Source organism: Lactuca serriola, chromosome 7, assembly GCF_051521515.1.
Source record: "Lactuca serriola cultivar US96UC23 chromosome 7, Lser_US96UC23_V15, whole genome shotgun sequence".
Lineage (NCBI taxonomy): Eukaryota > Viridiplantae > Streptophyta > Magnoliopsida > Asterales > Asteraceae > Lactuca > Lactuca serriola.
The window spans coordinates 134955228-134976255 of record NC_136414.1 but is presented as its reverse complement, the minus strand read 5'-3'; the positions used below and the strand labels follow the sequence as shown (position 1 = coordinate 134976255).

General features: G+C 35.2%; 2 protein-coding genes across 2 annotated transcripts; both read right to left on the bottom strand.

The window, feature by feature from the left end:
- Window positions 1-260: 260 nt before the first annotated feature.
- LOC145064914 (protein DMP3-like) lies at window positions 261-973 on the bottom strand. Its single transcript, XM_079012279.1, has one exon. The coding sequence runs from the start codon at window positions 933-935 to the stop codon at window positions 318-320; it is 618 nt and encodes a 205-aa protein (XP_078868405.1). The 5' UTR covers window positions 936-973; the 3' UTR covers window positions 261-317.
- A 5883-nt stretch (window positions 974-6856) lies between these two features.
- On the bottom strand, window positions 6857-9883 carry LOC145061884 (uncharacterized). The gene is made up of 7 exons (XM_079009464.1): window positions 9726-9883; window positions 8572-9214; window positions 8375-8452; window positions 7988-8298; window positions 7771-7906; window positions 7333-7692; window positions 6857-7245 (listed from the first exon to the last, which is right to left on the bottom strand). Exons 2-7 carry the CDS (start codon window positions 9193-9195, stop codon window positions 7036-7038), a joined length of 1719 nt encoding a protein of 572 aa, XP_078865590.1. The 5' UTR covers window positions 9196-9214; window positions 9726-9883; the 3' UTR covers window positions 6857-7035.
- Between the last annotated feature and the right edge of the window lie 11145 nt (window positions 9884-21028).

Below are 21028 nucleotides of genomic sequence, written 5' to 3'. Positions count from 1 at the left end.
ATATATATATATATAAAATGTCTATATTGGATATTCAACTAAAAATATATATAAATTTTATATAATTAATATAATAGTCTAAAAAAAGTGATATTTTATTAGCTTAATAAAATTTTATAAATTTTTTATCCTGCGTTGTAACCTAGGAATGTAATATGAGTATCCGTGGTTCCATATTATTAAAGATAATAAGTAACGAAAGATCATTTTTCTTTTTCCTATTATTTAAAATGTAAATCAAACTAATTTCAATAATAAAATAAAACAAAAAGTAATTTCAGATTAAATGGGTGGGTTTCAACTTTCAAGTATTTACATCAATCTGTAATATTATCTCGCGTAACTGGATACCCGATCCCATGTCTTCTCGTCGGAAAAACAACAAACAAAGCACTGCAAATGAGACCGATGCCGATCGGAACAATGTCCAAAACTTCCTGACCTTCACGTCCCGGCGACGGATAAAAACAACTCACAACATTCCGATCCCTCAACGCCACCGCTCCAAACACCAACACCGACAGCAAAGCGTGCACCCAATCGATCAATCTCAGCCGGTATTTCCTCAAATCGATTATATTTTTTGGATCGTAATAATCGAATACCCACATCCCTTTCAAAGTTGCGAATCCATAGATGAGTTGGCCGTCATCGGATTTGATACTGTCGGTAAAGCAGGCGAGGAAGGACGAGGTCGCCAAGAGGACGAGGAGAGCGGCGGTTAAGGGGCGGGTGGCGGCGTCGCAAGAGCCGTTGTTGGTGAAGATGGGGGTTAAAAGTTGGAAGGCTAAGAGGGTGCCTGTTGGGAGGAGTTTGGCTAGGTTTGCTGTGCTTGTTAGTGTTTGGGAGATGGCGGTGGATGATGATGGTGGTGGTGGTGGTGGCTGTGGTTGTGGTTCCGGTGTGGTGGTTGATTGTCTAGCTCTTGAAGACATGGTTCAGTTACAGGATTGTTATGTAGAGAAACGAATTTATAGAATTTGAAAAAGATTAAGTATTGTATTGGCGTGTGGGATTTGTATCTACCTAATTTATAGTATTTAATTTGTTCTTCAAAATTATTTATTTTAATTACATTAGATAGATAAATAATTAAAATTTTGGATTTTTATTTTTAACCACATAAACTGGTATTGAATCATTATATAATGACAAAATTTGTTTATTTATGTTTTACCTATGCTAACATGACATGTAATGTGATATCCAAATATCCAAATGCGTTATACTTTTGAATGCCGTAAATAAACAAATAATGCATTAAAAGCAAAGTTTTGTGTAACTGTCTTTCTGTATTGCTTTAAAGAAAAGGTTATGGAGATGGTGTTTTGATTGAGAATGAAACGTGTACATTGCCATGGAGGTTACTTGAATGGCTTAAACTTCAATGGAAGTGATTTCTTTAATATTTGGAAAGTTTAGGTTTTATTTTTATGTATTTAATTCCTTAATTAGTTAAGAAGGATGCATCTAAAAAATACGCGCATCAAGAAAAATTGGTTTGAGATTTGACTCTATTCAATTATCGGAAAATCCTACTTTGTACGGGACATCCTACTTTGTACGGGACATGTTTTAGGGAAGATTACAATAAAAGTGGACAATAAGATAACTCAAGTAGGGATGTCTAAAAGTATCGTGGGACCCCGATTTCGTGGGGGCCTCGTCCCGTATGAAGGTATTTGTTGAAAAAAATCGGGGATGGGGGCAGGGGCGGGGGCAATGTTAACCCCCGTTTTAGTTTCGAGGGCAGGGGCGAGGGTTGGCAGTTCCGTCCCGAAACTCTCATGGGGTCCGTTAATAAATTATATATATTGACATATATTAATTATATAAATATAATAAATTATAAAATAATTTTTACGTACAAAAATTCAACAAAAACATGTTTTTAAGTTGTTTGTAATACGTAAAATTATGCAACAAATAACTATTTGTTATTCAAAAAATAGTTTCTTTTAATCCAAACAAGAACTTCTTTTATCCCAAATAAGATAGCCCAAAATTAATCGGGGGCGGAGGCGGGAGTAAGAAGGGGAATTCGGGGGCGGGGACAGGGGATGTAATCCCGTCCCGTTTGCCCCCGTTGACTTTTTCATTAAGAAATATTTTTCTTTTGAACTAATCACTAACATGGACATGAATGGAAATACTACAATAATAAACGATTATTTTTCAAATTTTATAACAAAATGGTGACTGATTTTGTAATAAATAGTTCAAGATTGCAAAATGGGATTATATATACTAAAATCCAAATATTTTCAACAAGAAAGTTTTAAACTTTATTTTTTTTAATAGTCAAGTTCAAACTATCGATAGTTATCGACACACTTACTCTTTTTGCCGGTTAGCCGATAATTAAGATTTTATTGTAAAAATAAAATAAAGTTTAAGACTTTCTTGTTAAATCGTGAATTATGATTTTATTGTAAAAAAAAGTTTATGATTTTCTTTTCAAATCATTGAAAATATGAGAACTTTAGTTTAAATATCATTTTTTTGTTAGAAATTTAATGATATGATAGTCTTTAAGCATAAAAGTTATTGGAATCTGTTCTCGTCAGCTAGATTCTATTGAAATCCTTAACATTTGCTTCTTGTTATATAGTTTTTTTTAATCTCAACAAACAGACATTGAAAAAATGGAGATAATCAAGAAAGAAAAAAGAATCAGGATTGTGTTGGTATTTTACAGTCTTAAAAATGGAGAACTAAGAACAAGAAAAGATGAAACTGTCTTTTTTACCCCTTCTCCACATTCACACCCTTTTGACTAGGTGTGTGTTGTTTGTGTTTGTACAGCTTGTCCCCTTTTTCAGTTCAAGATTTGACGGCGAACCAAGAAGAAATTTTACAAGTCTTCCCACTCTCTCTTCTTTTGCATCTGTTTCCCCTGATTATGATTGTAGCAGGGTAAAAATGATGATTGTAAGAAAAAAAAAATGATGTTGTGATGAAAATCACAATTAAAAGTTTTTTGGGCTACGAATTGGGTTTTACTGAGGCTCATAAAACTATTTATTTCTAGGAAAACCAAGACTATACACTAAAGTCTCAATATTTTCAAGGATTTGACAAGAAGTCCTTAAATTTATTTTTTTGACAGTAAAATCTTAATTACCAGCTAACCGGCAAAAAAGGGTAAGCGTGTCAAAAACCGTCGGTAGTTCGGACTTTACTATCAAAAAAATAAAGTTTAAGACTTTATTGTCAAATCATTGAAAATATTATTACTTTAGTATATATATTCTTTGGAAAATCATATAATGTGCAATATTATTCATATATTTTAGATTTTTTTGTGAAATAATATTCGAAAAGTATTTTTTAGTACTGCTTTTGTGAATGAACAAAAAAAGTAGCGTGTGTGGAAGCACGATTATATTTTTCCAATGTAAACAATATAGATTCATTAATATTAGTTAAAGATATGGTTTCTCAATGGATGGGTTCTAGTCTTTTTAAAGACTTTTTTCAGTTTTTGTGAAAGTGTCAAAGTGTATATAATTTCCCAAAAATAATAGCCAACCTCCTGATTCGATAGATTCTTAATATTTTTGGTTAGTATATGCTTTAGTCATAATTTTTTTTAATAGAAAAGTCTTGATTATTTTATATTTTTCCCAAATTAACCAAATAGTTTTTTTTCAACAAAAAATGATAAATTATCATATAAAATTAGATAGTCGGTACTTTTCTATTCAAAAAATAAATGTTGAGATTAGCTATAAACTGGTCAAAAATATTAAAACTTTATCAGAGATTTTCCATTTATTTATTCAGGAAATTACCATTATTAATTTTCAAATAACATTATTTTAGTAAAAAAAATTAGGTGTTTTTAGGAAAAAAACCAAAAAATTTGCAAATACTAATTATAGAAATTAGAAAACCATTTTCGTGAAAAAGATAGTTTTTATATTTAAGTATCAAATCTAATATGCTCATAATTTCATCTATGTTCTATAGAGGACTTGGACATCCACTTCAAAATAAATAAATAAACTATTAAATCTTGTTGATTCATGAAATAGATAGTTCATTGATAGCAAATAGTTAAACGACAATCATTTTTTAAAATAAGCTTTTTCAATGTCGATCGTTTTTGTGATTGTCATCCTTAATAAATATTTGGTCTCAAGAAAACCCATCTAAACCCAAAACTACTTAATTTCAATTGAACACTTGTTTAAATAGCCAAATTGTTAGCTAACAGATCAACTAAGACAGTGGACTCAATTATTAGTCCGAAGCAATCAACATTTGTGAAAGGGAGATAGATTTTGGATGACTCTCTTATGGTGAGTGAAATTGTTAGTTGGTATAAGAGAAGGAAGAAGAGTTAATGATTTTCGAGGTTGATTTTGAAAAAGCTTATGATTCTTTAAGTTGGGAGTATCTAGACCGAATAATGTTTTTCTTAGGCTTTCCGGATAAATGGAGAAATTGGATAACGGCTTGTATGGTTTCTTGAAGGTCTTCGGTAGTTCTAAGTGAGTCGCCAAATGATGAGTTTACTTTGGAGAGAGGGCTTAGACAAGGAGACTCTTTTTCCCCTTTTCTATTTATTATTGTTACGGAGTCTCTTCATGTGATGATGGGAGATGTAGTGGATAATGGTTTGTTTCGCCCTTCTAGAGTGGGAGATGAAGGTCTAATCATATCTCATCTCTTTTATGTGGATGATGCTTTTTTTATGGGAGAATGGGATAATGAGAATGTGATGGGATTGATTCGGTTAATTAAATGTTTTTATATGATGTCGGGGCTATAATTGAATTTAATGAAGTCAAACTTATTGGGGGTGGGAGTTGATGATCACGCTTGCCAAGTCATCTCGACAATAACATGTTATAGGGCATCCACGTTTCTGTTCACTTATCTTGGTATTCCTATTAGTGATAACATGAATCAGATTCTTGGATGGAGAAAATCATTGATAGATTTATGAATAGATTGTCCAAGTGGAAGCTTAAGATAATTTCGGTGGGAGGTAGACTTACTTTGTTAAAGTCGGTCTTGGGATGTTTAGGCATATATTAGATGTCTTTATTTAAAATGTTGATTTAGATTTGTAAGATGCTTGAACGGTTGAGAGCTAGATTTTTTTGGGGGAGTTGGATCGAACGAAAGCAAGATGAGTTGGGTGAAGTGGGATTTAATTCTTAGTTCCAAGGAAAAAGGAGGGTTGGGTGTCGGCAGTTTATTGTCCCTTAACAAAGCTTTATTGTATAAGTGGAAGTGGGGATACTGTAATAACATGATTTCTGTTTGGAGCAAGGTGATTTAGGCTTGCCATGGGATTCAATTTGGGATGCAAGGGGCTGATATGGTAAAGGGTGGTGGAGTTTGGAATAATATCCTCATTTTGATCACTAAGATACATATTAAGGGTGAGGTGGAGGAGTCAGTTATGTGTAGAAATTTGGACATGGGTTTGATATTCGGTCTTGGTGGGATAAATGGGGAGGCACAACAACTTTCAAGGATAAGTATGATAGACTTTATGCTTTAGCATTGAAAAAAACAGGGTTGTTAGAGATTTTTGCGATGATTTTGATTGGAATTTTCAATTGAGAAGAGTAATTGGAGGGGGAGTGGAAACATAACAGTTAAAAGGGATGATGGCGGATTTGGCCGTTTGAAAATGATACATGTTGTTGGGAGGTGGAAAATTCTGGTATTTTTACGGTTGGTTCTTGTTTGTGATATGTCGTCAGGACTTAACGTCGTCATCGGTTGTCTTGTCTGGGTTAAGCCTGAGAATCACAACAAAGAAAGAATAGACGTCGGTTGTCGTCCGAGAGGGTATCCCGGAACGAAGCTCCGACGGTCTAGTCATTATCCAAATGAGAGAATTAGGGTTTGGCTCAAGATAGAGAAAGAGTCGATCCCTTCTCTTGGAGGAGAAGGGTTTTTTTTATACATGTCGTCGTGGGGACAGACACCCGACAATACCCTTTTGTCATTTCTGAGCCGACAGGATGTGGGGGTGTTCTATTGGCGAATCATGCTCCACTAGCGGTTGCTTGTTATTAGTGTAGAACTACCAGGTGATAGCGTGCTGAGCGCTACACTTGTCACTCTGGGAGGCGTCTGGTACTATTTTGTCTTGCTGTAGACTAGAGCTTTTCGTCCCAGGCGTGACCTTGGTGCTAGAGCGTCGAGACATAAGTACGAGGTTGTGGTGGCGAAGGCCCGGGCCTAGCACTTGTCAAACAGCAACCATTGACTAGGTCGTCCTTAGATAACGATCTCGTTATCTTTGACGTATTCCTAGTGGTATACGTTAACAGTTCTCTTAGAAGATATTTGGATAATAACATACTCCCTTTGGCTTTTAAATGTAATCTTTTTGTTTATGTTAAAATTAATGTGCATGTTTAAAGAATTGCACTGGATAGACTACCCACAAGGTTAAACTTGGAGAGGAATTGATATTTCGTCCACTAGATGTCCATGTCTGGTGTGTGATGATCCTTTGGAATCTGCTTCTTGTTTTTTTCGACGTGAACTTGCAGTTCAGGTGTGAAATGGTATTGCGGTTTGGATGGATTTGATAATTCCGGAGTGGAATTCGTTGGAAGACATATATGCTTAGGCAGAGGGACTGCATTTGAATGTTACTAAGAAAGATGCGGTGATATCTATTGCAATGATTGTGTTGTGGGTCTTACAGAATTTTAGAAACTATGGTTATCAAAAAGACACTCTTCTCAATATGATTAGATTACATGCTTATAATTTGTATTGTTTTAGAAACCATAAGACGTCTTGAGATTTGAACAGATTGGAACGTTTGGCTCCAATACCCGATGAACTTGTAATTGTTGTTTTGGTTTGTTGGTAGCTGTTCAAAAAAAAATTGAACACTTGTTGAAAACTTTTTTCACAATCTTTCATCTTACACAATACACACAACAGAGAAATACTCTACTAAAACATTTTCACAACCTTTCATTTTTCTCAACACAATTAACCTACAGTTAACTGGTATATAAGTTGTTAACAAATACTATAGTTTTAGCAACTCTACTTCATAAATGTTGCAATTGCATCAGCAATTGAAGACGTATGATTTTGAGGCGATTTATGATGGCGAAGCAATGAATGGGCTTTGGCCCATAAAGACTTCGAATTTTCAGGAAACAAAGAATTGCATAATTCCAAAACCATTGGGTTTTCATATCGTTGCTGCAGGGTTTCATACAATTTCGCCTTCTCACTCGCATTTCCCAAATCCTATATTCACAACATAACAAGTTAACAATCATTATTTATTTTTTTTTTTTCATATTCTTAAAAAAAAAAAAAAAACAATTCAATTACCTTAGGCTTCTGATTTTCAACTGGTGACGTGTCATCCTCATGATGCATCAATTTCTCTTCAGTATTATCATCATCATCCTTAACCGCATCACCTCCTTCCGCCATTTGTACATCTTCAAATTTCTCTGTTTGTTCAGCAATGGCATTTTCGTAATTTTTTTGTGACGTCATCATCATCATCATCATCTCTTTCTCTTTCTCTTTTTCTTTTTCTTCTTCTTGTTTACTACTCTGCATAGTGTTTTCCATTTTCACTTCCTCTCCTTTATCTTCCATGTCACCATCTGCATCTTGATTTTGTGAATTGTCTGTACTTGATGACGTGTCATCTCCATTAAAACTTCCCACCATTGATGCTCCCTAAAAACAATCACCACATGCAAAAAATTACTTATTTTTCTTTCTTTTTGGAAATGTAAGGGTAAAATGGTCATTTACCTCAACTTTGACTTGGACCAATCCATCATCTGTTTCCATCTGATCATTTCCAGGGTTCATAATCTGCTCACGCTCCAGCCTACGCCTCATCATGATACATATTGCACAAAGACAATCATCTTTATGACGTTTCACTCTGAAAAAAACATAAAAAGTTAAAAAACAAAATGATATATAGAAAAAAATTTAAAAAACAATATGGAAAAGACAAAAATACCCTTGACGTTTTCTTGACTTATGTTTTGAATGACTACTTTTACTTGACTTTCCAACACTTGATATGTTTCCATCTTTCATGTCATGTTCATTATACAATCCTGCAGCACTCCAATACTTTGAAAAATTCTTTTTTACACGTTTCATAAGCTCTAAAATGTAATCTCCTTTATTATTATATTTGTAGCAATTTTCCCAAATATATTGTACATCCATGTATACGTCTTCTGAATTCATGTATTTAAGACCTTTTTCAAGGTTGCTGCATATTGTGCCAAAATCCATTGGTGTTTTGATCACATCAAAATAATCCTGAACCAAAAAAAAAAGAGTTTTGGAAATAGTAGTTTATAATTATATAAAAATGTTGTTAAGAAGTTAAGATTACAGGTATTCCAAGAGCAACAGGGTTCACTGGAGCATTAAAAGGCTCTGCTGCATCCATTTTCATAATCTTTTTAATCACCTACAAAGTAACAACATATGCAAATCAAGAATCAAGAATCAAGATTCCATTTTTTTTCATGGGAAGTGGGAGAAATGAAAAGAAAAGAAAAGAAAATAGAAATTAAAACTTAGAAGTACCTCAAGGGAAGCATTTAGCTCTTGCTTATTGTACACAGAATCTCTAGAAAGTAACAAGGGTTCTTTCTGATGTGTTTTATCTGTTTGAGAAACTCCAGAAGTATTACAATGACTCAAACTTGAGGTAAAACCCTTTGATGATTTTATTTTTATGCTTCCAGTTTTTTTGGCTTGATTCACTGAAGCACCTACTACATTGTTTTCGGGTGCTGAGTTGGCACTGTCTTCTACTTTGTCATTAACTATTTGTTTCTCAAGACCAATATGTTGGCTACTTTTATCTGTATCACTGTGTGTATGTGCATCTGAGGAAGTGATTTGAGGTTCTAATGCTTTTGAAGATTTGATCTTGACTTTGACCCGATTGTATACTAATCTCCCTACTGGTTTATCAGGTACTCCAGTTGAACTGACAGCTGGCGGTTTTTCTGGTTGATCAGTTCCTGTTGATGATGGGGTTTCAATATCCATTCTTGAGCTTGTCTCGTCTTTCTCAGTATCTTGATTATCATCTGGACCAGATTCATCTTCACCACTTAGATTATCAATGTTGGAATCATCCTCTGTTATTCCCACCTTAGGGGTACTTTTGGAATTTCCCTTCTTTCCACGCTTGCGCTTCATGGTTTTATGACTTCTAAAACTAGTGTAGGCAAAGGAAGGTGATAATAACATTAGATAAGCAAGTTGGTTTGTTCAATTTAACAGACTAATTCGTTTACTTGTTGTGAAGTATGCTTTTCCCCAAATCAATTTTCATACAACCTAACGCATAGTGATAAAATCAAGAATTTTTCTAAACAATATAAACCATAAAACTAGATATTTGGGCCTATGCAACTACGAATCCTAGCAAACATGATAGTGAAAACCTGCGTAGATATGATTCCTAGCAAACATAACAAATTAACATTAAATCCATCACATATAATATACGATCAAAAAACCATCAGCTACACGTGCTTTCTTCAAATTTCCATGAACTAAACGATATCACGAACAGAAGAGGATATTTCACAGATCATACAACAATTCACAACACCATACGTGATTTCCACGACGAAACAAACGAATAAAACAAAAACTCAGAAACCCTAAAACGTTCGGAAAGAAATTAAGTTAAAATCGGGTAAGCGTTTAGGAAAAAGCGTTACCTGAAGACGATGGAGTGTCAGTGATACTGAGTTGTTAATGAAAAACGACGGATTCCGATTTTCTAACTAATCTTTCAAATTTTTGAACGAGAATAGACGTAGCCACGACTCGCGTAGATGAACGAAAGGGGCTTTTCGCTTCAGCACGAAGAAGGATGGATGGATGGATGGCGTATTTGTTTGATGGGCCATTATCAAAGGACAGGCCGGACTTAATACTTGTATATGGGCCAAAGTGTTTATAGCCCACTATTCTGGCCCAAGAAGTGATTAAATGAAAACTCAAAGCCTTAAAAGATAAAATGGATATGGTAACATTTTAAAATTTGAAACTTAATACAATTTTAAATAATTTAGTAATAATTAAAAATATTAACTTCATTCATGAAGTTTGTCGATTGTTGATATCAAATAAAATATTAATATTTATGTATTAGAACTGTTGAGATACGAATTGTGTCAAGTGACTTATCTTGGAAAAGGGTGAAGCAATTATTATTATTATTATTATTATTATTATTATTATTATTATTATTTTGTCAAAATGAGTGTTAGAAAAAGTGTTCATCACTTTATAATTTTTTTTTATGTATTTTTGATTTCATCTACATATTTGATATTTAAGATATGTCATCAGACCCTTTTAGTATTAAATTTCAAAGATAGTTTGAATGTTTTTTTTATTTAAATAAATGGTGTAGAGATGCACCATGTATATTAAATATGTTTTTTTTTTTTTTTTTTTTTTTTTTTTTTTTTTTTTTTGACTTTTTAAGTGCGTTAAGTTCAGTTATTACAAGGAAGGACATTAGAAAAAGATGAAATCACACATCTTGGTTAAAATAAATATGACAACCGTATTGTTCAGGGGCCTGTTTTGCCAAAGCAGAAAGTACCATTTTTGTTATGAAAATCAGGTTTTTGGGAGATTCTATCAGCATACCAAACTTCAGGGACCAAAGTGTAAATTCTGTTTTCTTGTTTACAACCAAATTTTGATCGAGATTTCTCCCGATTTTTTTTCCAAAACCTTAACCCTAAGGCTGGTGGGTGTGGGCAACATGTTATCACATCCTAACGCATGTTAAAATGGTGTTATAACACAAATTGAAGGAAATGACCAACATGTTATAACATGAAATGGGGGTGGTGTTTCCATGTTATAACATGATATTAAGAGGATAGAGAGAGAGAGAGAGAGAGATAAATATGTGCAACCAATGAGAGGAAAGAAAGACTCTCGTTACAATATGTTATCACGATACCATCTCTTAACATAACACCAAATAACATGAGAGGGGGGCGGTGTTCCTCATGTTATGACACCGTTATTTGATGTCACATAGGCATAACGTCTCTCCCCCGTTGCCCACTCCGTGCACTCTAAGTTTCCTATAACATTTCTAAACCTATACCCTATATACACGATTAGAAGACATTTTTGCCCACCCAAAATCCCACAAGAAAGGAGACAAGCCAAGAAAAAGAAGAATATATCGAGAAGTGATTTTCAATGAGATTTTAGCCGAAGTCACGACTTTGCACAAATAAGTAACCACCCTAATCTGTATAAGAAAACACCCTAATACCAAAAAAATGAGATTTACTTGTTTTCTGGACTTCCAAATTGTTTTGAACTTGTAGCATGTATTCCAAACCTTATTTCCTGTTATTAGAACATGTAGTAACTTTTTGCAACTCCTTGAGTCGTATGCATGGCCCTGACTCGAGAAAACATGTAGTTGTCCGAACTCGTCCTAATATTTACAACTTGGAAGATAGTAACCTTCATTGATCATACAAGCGCCATAGTGGAAAATCAGGGTGGAATTGAGGAAAATCCACAGAGGCAAGATTTTTAGGAAATTGTGTCTAGTTTCTAGGGCCTAGGGAATCAAATCAATCAGAGTTATGGTGTGTGAGGTATGAACTTAGTGTTGTCTTAGGGAATCCTAGAATCTTATTAATATTGTGTCACTAGTACAAAAATGACTTATAACCATGTTTTTTTGGAAACATGGTTGTCACGGTTTTTGTTAATTTCATCACTAAAGGTCATTAATCAAATTGCAGTAATGTTTTAGTCACATATTAGCTAAAAACTATTATCATTGCAAACTATTTTTACACACCTTGTCACTTTTTTATATAAAAATTGTGACAAATACTAGCCAATAGTCATGGTAAATCATTGTGACTGTAAATATTTTATTATGACATTTAAAAAAAAACATGTGACTATAAGTGTTTTATGATAACAATTTAATTTCATATATATGTCTAAGATTAATGATTTTGAATAAATAAAATAACATGTGACTGTAAGTATTTTATTATGACATTTAAAAAAATAAAACATGTAACTAAGGGTGCGTTTGGTTCACATAATGTTTTTGGAAGGAATGGAATCTATCAAATGAATTGGATTTTGAAGGAGTTAGAATCTGAATGTACTAGAAGCTGCAATGCGTTTGGTTGACATGAAATGAAATATATTTCTGTTTGATTTGCTGATTTCATAAAGGAATTGGAAAATAAATTTTGTAATAAGACAGAAATACCCTTAATGATTTTTGTAACTAATTATATTTTTCTTAATAAACATGATAAAGCTTTATTTAATTACAACACTTTTTATTGAACTCTTCTACAAATTTTGAATTAAAAAAAATAACTACCATGGATTTTAAATAATTTAAGGACTTTTGTCTCATCTTTTTCAAGAAAACAAACATAAGGCGTAAAAAGATGGGAAACAAAAAAAATTATCATAGGCAAAAAAAGAAAAAAAAAACAAAAATAAAGGCAAAGTCACCTTAAATGGTAATTATGGAAGAATTGAATCTACTTTCATGATGCACAGTGGAAGAATTATAATTCTTTCAAATGAGGAATTAAATGGTAATTATGAAAATCTAATTTCATTCCTTTGGTAACCCAAACACAATCTCCCATGGATTTTAATTTCCAATTTCTTCTAATTCTTTAGGAATTATGTGAAACAAACACACCCTGATATTTTATATTCATGTTTTAATTTTTATATGTATCTAAAAGTATAAAATTGTAATAATAAAAGATAAATAAAACACATCATAATAAATGTTTTATGATGAAAATTAAATATTGAAAATTGTAAAAAGGATATAAAGGGAATTTAATTTTTCATATTCTAAAAATTTCAATTTTCCCTCTTCAGTCTTCACTAAAATTTCAACATTTTTCCCTTCTTACCAAAAACCAAATATTTTTTTCTTTCCCTCTTCCTCTAAAAAAATAGACATAATCCATCTTTCTCTTTTTTTGTACACGTCACCCAAACTTGGATGTGTGGGGCCCCTCTTTCCCTCATAAAGTCATTACAATCATTGCTCGTGGGGTTCATCGTCTGTTATATATAAACCTGGTAAACACACTACAAACTTTTCCATATCCACGAAAAAAAATATTGAAAATAATTTTTTTGTTCATGGTATCATATTTTCAGGATTTATCCAATTCTATTATTACAAAAGCAATCCAAGGTATGTTTTCTTGAGTCCAATTGCAAGAACTTGTTCTTGATTTTTTCTCACTTGTTTTTATTGATATGACTTAAACATAATTTAAACAGCTAAGAATACGAGTAAGAGGTTCCTTACAAGATCAACTGGTGTATAATGTGGGGGGTATTTCAGGTCCTTGTCATCCTTTTATAAAATTTAAATGGGAATTATTTGGTTTCTCTAAAGGCCGTCTTCGAATGGATAGATGGGATGAATTGAATCAATTTTTTGTCAAGAAAAGGTTATCTTTTTTTTAATATATATAAAAATACTTGTGTTTCGATAATTCTATACATTCATATCCTTTATTGGTGTAGGAAATGAGTTGAGTGGTAACTGTATTGGTGCCATGGTCTCTATTGAGTAGTACATGAATGATTTAATTGAACTCAGGGGTATAATTATGTAGCGCCTAGTTTCAGATATGAATTACTCTTTCAAATTATTGTATACCAGTGGCCACGTCGTGGCTGATGGACTGCCACAACGTGGCATCACTTAAATGAAAGGGCGAATCTTTGGATCCCCACGACGTGGTCATGGAATAGCCACGACGTGGCGACTATTTTATGGAAGATCCTATTTTTTAGGTCTTGAGATCTATTTAAAGGAAGTGATGCTAGGGTTTCATCCATTCTCAGCCTCCATCACTCTCCAACCTCAGAAACCTAAACCATGGCCTCCTTTTCAAGATTTGAGCTCACCTTTGATGCCTTTATGATCCTTGAAGGAAAAAGAAGGAGGTTTAGTGAAAGAAGCAAGCAAAAAATCCACCTCACTCTCTTGTGTATATTTTCTAGACCATTTGTAAGTTCTTAAGCTCTCATCTTGTTGAGTTCTTCCTTATAGATCTAGGCTCTTTGGCATGTTTTGGTTCATAGTTGAGATTTGTATGGTTCAAGGCATAAAGTTGGCAATTTTATGTCTCATCAAGGCCCCAAATGAATTATATCTTATGGATCTAGAAGTTATTTGAGTTTCAAAGCCATGCATGAGTTTTAGGTCACTTTTCTCATCTTTTGACCTAGTTTGAGGGAGGACATGCATGGGTCATGCATGTATGTACAGTTTGGAATTTTATGAGCCTTTGGGCTCCGAAGAAGCTCTCTAGAAAGCTTGAACTAAATACATCGAAGATTAAGAGCTTAATGCATTAAGCTGTCCCAATGCGGTAGCAACGGCGTGGCGAATGAGGACATCCCGATCGACTTTCCTGGACTCTACCACGATGTGGAGGAATTCTTGTCATGACATGGTAGCTAATTATGATAGAAATTGTGTTGGATACCCACAAGATGGTCGTGGATTGGCCACGACGTGGAGGTCAGGTGATGTTGACCTTGATCATTGACTTTTTGACCTTCTTCGACTTTTAGTCAAGGGCTAATTTTAGAAGGTAGACTAAGGGTTTACCTTGTATGTTTTCGTAGGATGTGTGCAACACTGCTTTCCTACTATGTGAGCTTGATAGTTGTTGACTGCGTCCGTGAGGTTAGTCTTCTCATTATACTATGTAAGGTGCTAGTTGTCTTTGTGACTCTTACATGGAAGATTAGGGTTTGACCTTGGCATTTGTATGAAAGGCTAGGGTTTGGCCCCTGGAATTTGCATGGAAGACTAGGATTTGGCCCCTAGCAATGACATGAAAGACTAGGATTCAACCTTGACACTTGTACAAGTAGAGACCATGATTTGGACCATGGCAGGAAGTAAGACTATGATTTGGCCCATAACATTCAATTGGGGTTAAAATAGGCCCAGTATGTTATGTATGCTATGTAGTATTTTGAGTAACTCACTAAGCTTCGTGCTTACGATTCATATTTATTGTTTCAGGTACTTATGGTTCCAAAGGGAAGGCCCCGACTTGATCGCACTGCATCCTATGCAATTTTATTTTGCACTATCCATTTTATGATTGACTTTGATGTTTGAGAATACTTTATACTCTGATTATCTTTTGAACGAATGAATGAATGCTTTTGGTTGTTTTGAAAAATGAAACTTTTACTTAGTATTTTTGGGGTGTTATAAGTTGGTATCAAAGCCTTGGCTTGAGGGACCCGTGCACACTCTCGAGTGTGTCTGAGCTCAAACTGGGGAATTGATAAAATCTTTTAAAAGAAAACAAATTTCTAAAAAGGTTTTTACGATAAAAAGGGTGCGATGCATGCAATCAACCGAACTCTATTAAGTGATTCCCAAAATACCTATATATATATATATATATATATATATGTGTGTGTGTGTGTGTGTGTGTGTGTTTATGTTATATGTGTTATAGTATGGTAAGCATGCTAGAAGTTAGAATAAGGATCTTCCCGGGGATGCATGCTAGAATGCCTATTTCGGAGAGATGCCTTTTATGCTTGATATTTGAATTGTTAGAGATGCATGATAGTGGGTAGGTTAAGGATCTTCAGGAATTGCGTGTAAGGATTGCCTAATATTTATGATGCCTTATTGCCAATCGGTTTTACTACTCGAATGTTGCTTGCTTTGTGTTATATGAGGCCTATACTATTGTTAATTAACTATTAAATGAATATGTTAGGTTGCATGCCACAAAGATTAAATAGTTTTAGAAATGTTTGATTTCGCTCTATTGTGCAACTCTTGTCTGATTCCAACCGTTGTAGTGCAATATCTTTCAATCGAAGGATTGTAAGATAGTTAGTTGACATTGGTAGAAGTTTCCTTTGCAGCTGAGAGCAGGGTGAGGTGGAGTTCCTAGTGGATTAGGAACGATGTTAGAACATGCTTATATAAGAAGTAAGATCCTAAGAGAGCCTAGGAAGTACCTTAGGTCATTTTTTAGTGCAAGTACCTATGAGGGAAGTCATAGACATGTGACTTAGAGGATCCGAGATGATTCTTAAAGAAAGTACAAATAGGTATGGAAGGTAGTATTGGCCTCGTACTACTGGAAGCACATGATCCATACTCGAATCCAGGAAAATCACAGGGATTCTAAGAAGTTGGTAGAGGTTTGATGTGTAAGTTTCTAAATATCATGTAAACTATAATAGCATAATGATAACATTTTGGTTATAAGATAACAATTATGTCTTTGTTCAAACAGAATGCTGATTACCCGATAGGAAGCAGATTACTCTGAGATTGAAGTGGACAACACATGACTATGCGATTGGATTGCCACTAAGGTTTCATAGATTTTAGTAGAGGAGATACCTGGTATCAATTTTCAAATCACTGACAAGTTGATTGTCAAGTTTGAGGAGTAGACTGTAGTCTTCCAAAATGTAGAAGAGATTCTTGTGGTGACTAGGGGATTAGATCTTGAAGTGGAGATGTGACAAGGGAAGAGAAATCAGACATATGATTCAACATTATCAGTGATGGATGAAGAGTTCAATGTTGCTAACCTAGGTACTGGGAGTCGGGGGACTTTGATATATGCGGAAAGTGTGGGGGAACCACGTGTTTTCTTGTTACAAGTTCCGATGATTCAAATATGGAAAAAGATGGCATGTGAACCGTGATTATCAGAAGACTCGGATATCTTTTCATTGTTACTAGCCAGATCACCTCAAATCTGACGATCCTAAGTGGGAAACAGAAGGAGTGCAGGCTCGATCATCCATCATCGGGTAGGAGGTCAAGGTTGAGCCTCAAGAAAACATTGGTATATATTTTGATATTTGATTTTGTTATCCATTTTTATTTATAATTAGTATATTCATGGTCAGTGTTGTACTGACAGATGGATAGTCCTCTGCTATGGCGAGTTTGTTAAAACTATAATTAGAGCACCTGTAGGTTTTAATGGATCAGGGTTTAGTCATTGGAGTACCTTGTAAATCAAATAATGTATTGATCGTTCTTGTTGGGTTCGAAGACGTAATACTATGGAAAGTTTCCGAGGTATCCATCTGAGGTTCAAGGTTTCCTTATGATTTTTTAGTCGTTATCCGAAGGAATTGTATTATACCATGTTGCATCCTGGGAGTCAAGGTTGGCATGTACTTGGTTGAAATGGTATGAAGCTTTCAGATTGCATATGTCAGTCGATAATAGTTAGAACTATTAGTGGGGAATTGCTAAGTATCTTTGATTGAAGGATCAATTAACGGTTTCATTTGTGGTTTCAGTACATTGAATATGAGGAATCTATGGTACAAGAACACAATATTTTTGGTTCAGGTTCGTTACTTCATAAGAGAAGGAAGGTAGGCTACCATCAAAGTTGTTAGGGTTAGGAAGTTTCTCATCATGTTCTCAAGGATTTGTTTGGAATCCTTCGTGGCCATGAAATATTTAATGTTTTGTCAGACCGCAAGTGTAGAGGTAGTTATCATCGGGTTCATGCTTTCCGGGATGTGTGTGTTGTCCTCACATCGAAAACTGTTGAACGAAGATCTCTTTATGGCTAGTAGTCCCTTGTGGGAACGCCAAAGGTTAGTTTAAGAGGCGCTAGATATGCTCATGTTGAGTATCAATTATTGAGGGATTGGTTAGCTCGATGTAATGACCGCTATCTACAGTAGGGGAAGAGTGGTTATTGATTTATCAACCAGCTTCAAAGTTGGTATGTGTGTTTTTGCATAGGATTTGTTCAGTAGCGAGTTGAACCATTGGATTAGTTTTCAATCCATTTTTGATAGTTGGTTATTTTCATTTATCGTCGTCAGCTGAAATTGTTCGAAGGTTTTGAGTGTATCAATTGGAAGTGCTATGGATGCGTCAATCTTTCATCAAGTTTTGTGCAATGTATATCTTGTCTCATGGGTATGTATGTTGGGGTGCAAAGTTATCAATGTATGACTTCATAATGATTTGACTTTCGTTGACCCACTTGTATGTCGTGCATTAGCCTTTTGACTTATGTAATACAGAGTGAGAGAGAGACATGTAAACACCTCTATATAAGGTGGGTTCATTCCACTTAGAGAGGTGTGATTGAGAGGTGTAAGCATTGAGTGTGTAAGTGTGTGTTATTTACGTAGATTTAGATCTAGATCCTTTTTTGTAACACCATACATATTCGAATACATCTCTTAAACACCCAAATCACCATGTTCATTGTGTATTCTTTAATTCCACATGCCAAACCATGTTCTTAAGTCACTACATTTGGTATCAAAGCGGGTCTTCAAAGATCAACGTGATTTGCTGAAGAACGATTCTCGGTTTGGCAAAATTTGTCACAATTGGAGCCTTTTTGGTGAGTCTCTCTTTATGATCTCTCTTAATCTTGTTGAATTCGTGGTTATGTTCTTGAATTTTGATCGGTTTGTTTTGTTGGATCTAATCCGTTTTTACCCCATTGGTGATCCAACAAAGTTTTTTTTTTGATCGAGCCCAATCCAAAAGATTTAATTTCACTGTTCATAAATCCAAATGTTGAGCCCAATCAATTTTTTTTATTACTGTTCATCGATCCTAAAGCCCGATTTCTAATGTTCTGATTACTATTCATATCCAATCGATTTTGAGCCCAATCATCTACTGGATACTGTTCATGGATCCAATTCTTAATATCTTTTTATTCTCGTTGATCGAAGTCATGCTTTTTCCATTCAAGTTCAAAATCGTCGATGTTTCAGTCTTATATCTGGGGGGTTAGGGCACTTAGAGAGAGAAAGTATTTAGAGAGAGAATGAGAAATGGTGTGAAAAATCCGGAACTCGCGTCCCCCTTTTATACCCTGCGAGGCCTCGGATTACGCTGGGCGTAGTCCTTGGCTACGCTGGGCGTTCCTCGGATAAGGGTGCCACCTCGGATCCAACTGTCTCGCACTCGTCGGAAGGATAAGGCCAAAGGTACGCAGGGCGTACCAGATCTCGTACGTGGGGCATAATGCGAGGCTACATGGCGTGATCCGAAGCGAAGCCTTGGTCAGCAAGCAACGACTCAGATGCGGTCACGTCATCAGCTTCTCACAGAATTCACAATTTTACACTCCGACTTCTAAAATTCATAACTTTCGCATACGAGCTCCGTTTTCGACGTTCTTTATATCCACGCGCAGGCGGGAACGTACTCTACAACTTTCGTTTAGACTCCGTTGGCTAATTTTGATTTTATTTTAAAAGCTATATTATTAACAGGTCGGGACAGGATTAGTCCATTTAAAATTCATAACTTCTTCATCCGACGTCTGTTTTTGTCCATCTTTTTCTCGTTACGCTACTATTATTGAGACCTTCGATTCTCGTTTAGGTTGTGTCGGCCAAAAACCGCTCGATCTAATATTCGAATTTCGGGTTGTACACTGCTAAGCCGAAACTTCGAAAAATCATAACTTCCTCATACGAAGTCAGATTTGGACGTTCTTTTAATGGATTTTCTCAGTTTAACATAATCTACGACTTTGGTTTAGATTACTAAGGCTAAAAAGTCTTATATGGTAAATTCACTTTTTACGCTTCCCGGTGTCGTGCCGGTTCCGTTGCAAAACTTCGACGGGTCATAACTGCTTCGTTGTAAGTCGGATTTCGGCGTTCTTTATATCCATGGAATCCTTGTTTCGACCACTACAACTTTATGTAAAGATATAGGACTTATCTCACACTTTAATTTTGACGCTTATTTTTATTCTTTATTAATTATATCTTTAGAATTAAGTAATAAGCACATAAATACACATAATTCACATAGAATTCAGATATTTCATCTTTATTACTTCAAAAAGAGTTACAATTACATCGCCCAAAAATGCTTAGCCCTGAAACCCGGGCGTTACAATTCTCTCCCCCTTTGGATGATTTCGTCCCGGAATCATGCATCAGCAAACAGATGTGGGTAGCGACTCATTATATCACTCTCTGTTTCCCAAGTGAGATTCGGCCCATTCGAATGTTTCCATCGGACTAGCACTTGGTCGACCATCTTGCGTCGTAACTTCTTAGTCTTACTGTCAACAATTGCCTCGGGCTCTTCGATTAGCCTTTTATTCTCATCCATTATTAACTTCGAGATTGGAATTATGTCGGGAACTTCTCCTGTGAATTTCCTCAAATAACACACATGGAAAGTGTTATGAATACCATCAAGTTCTTCGGGTAATTCTAGCTTGTAAGCTTGGTTCCCGATCTTCTAAAGAACTTTGAACGGTCCAATAAACCTTGGACTCAGCTTTCCTCGTTTCCTGAATCGTATAAGTCCCTTCCACGGTGAGACTTTAAGCAAAACTGAATCCTTAACTTCGAAGGTCATCGGTCGTCTTTTCTTGTCAACATAGCTCTTCTGACGATCCTGAGTTGCTAACATCATCTCCCTAATCACCTTCAACTTCTCAGCAGTCTCATGGACTATCTCGGGGACCATAAACTGCTTTTCTCTGGCCTCAAGCCAACAAGACGGCGTATGACACTTCTGTCCGTACAAGGCTTGATAGGGTGCCATCTTGATGCTCGAGTGGAAACTGTTATTATATGAAAATTCTACCAAAGGTAAGTGCTCGTCCCAATTACCTTGGAATTCCAGGGTACATGCTCTCAGCATATCTTCAAGTGTCTGAATCGTTCTTTCGCTCTGTCCATCAGTCTGCGGATGGTAAGCTATACTCAAACACAACTTCGTACCCAATTCCTCTTGTAGACTTTTCCAAAACCTCGACGTGAAACGACTATCACGATCTGATACAATTGTTAGAGGAACACCGTGAAGTCTTACAATTTCCTTCACATAAGCATTTACGAGCTTATCTATAGACCACATTTCGTTGGCAGCTATGAAGTGTGCACTCTTAGTGAACCGATCCACGACTACCCAAATCATGTCGTGACCGTTCTT

Bases quoted from the DNA above. Each gene is read 5' to 3' on its own strand.
- LOC145061884 (XM_079009464.1), bottom strand. From the start codon at position 9,195: ATGAAGCGCAAGCGTGGAAAGAAGGGAAATTCCAAAAGTACCCCTAAG. The intron at 8,453-8,571 runs GTACTTCTAAGT...GTTACTTTGTAG, and splicing joins AGCTAAATGCTTCCCTTGAG to GTGATTAAAAAGATTATGAA. The intron at 7,246-7,332 runs GTAATTGAATTG...TTGTGAATATAG, and splicing joins TTGAAAATCAGAAGCCTAAG to GATTTGGGAAATGCGAGTGA.
- LOC145064914 (XM_079012279.1), bottom strand. From the start codon at position 935: ATGTCTTCAAGAGCTAGACAATCAACCACCACACCGGAACCACAACCA.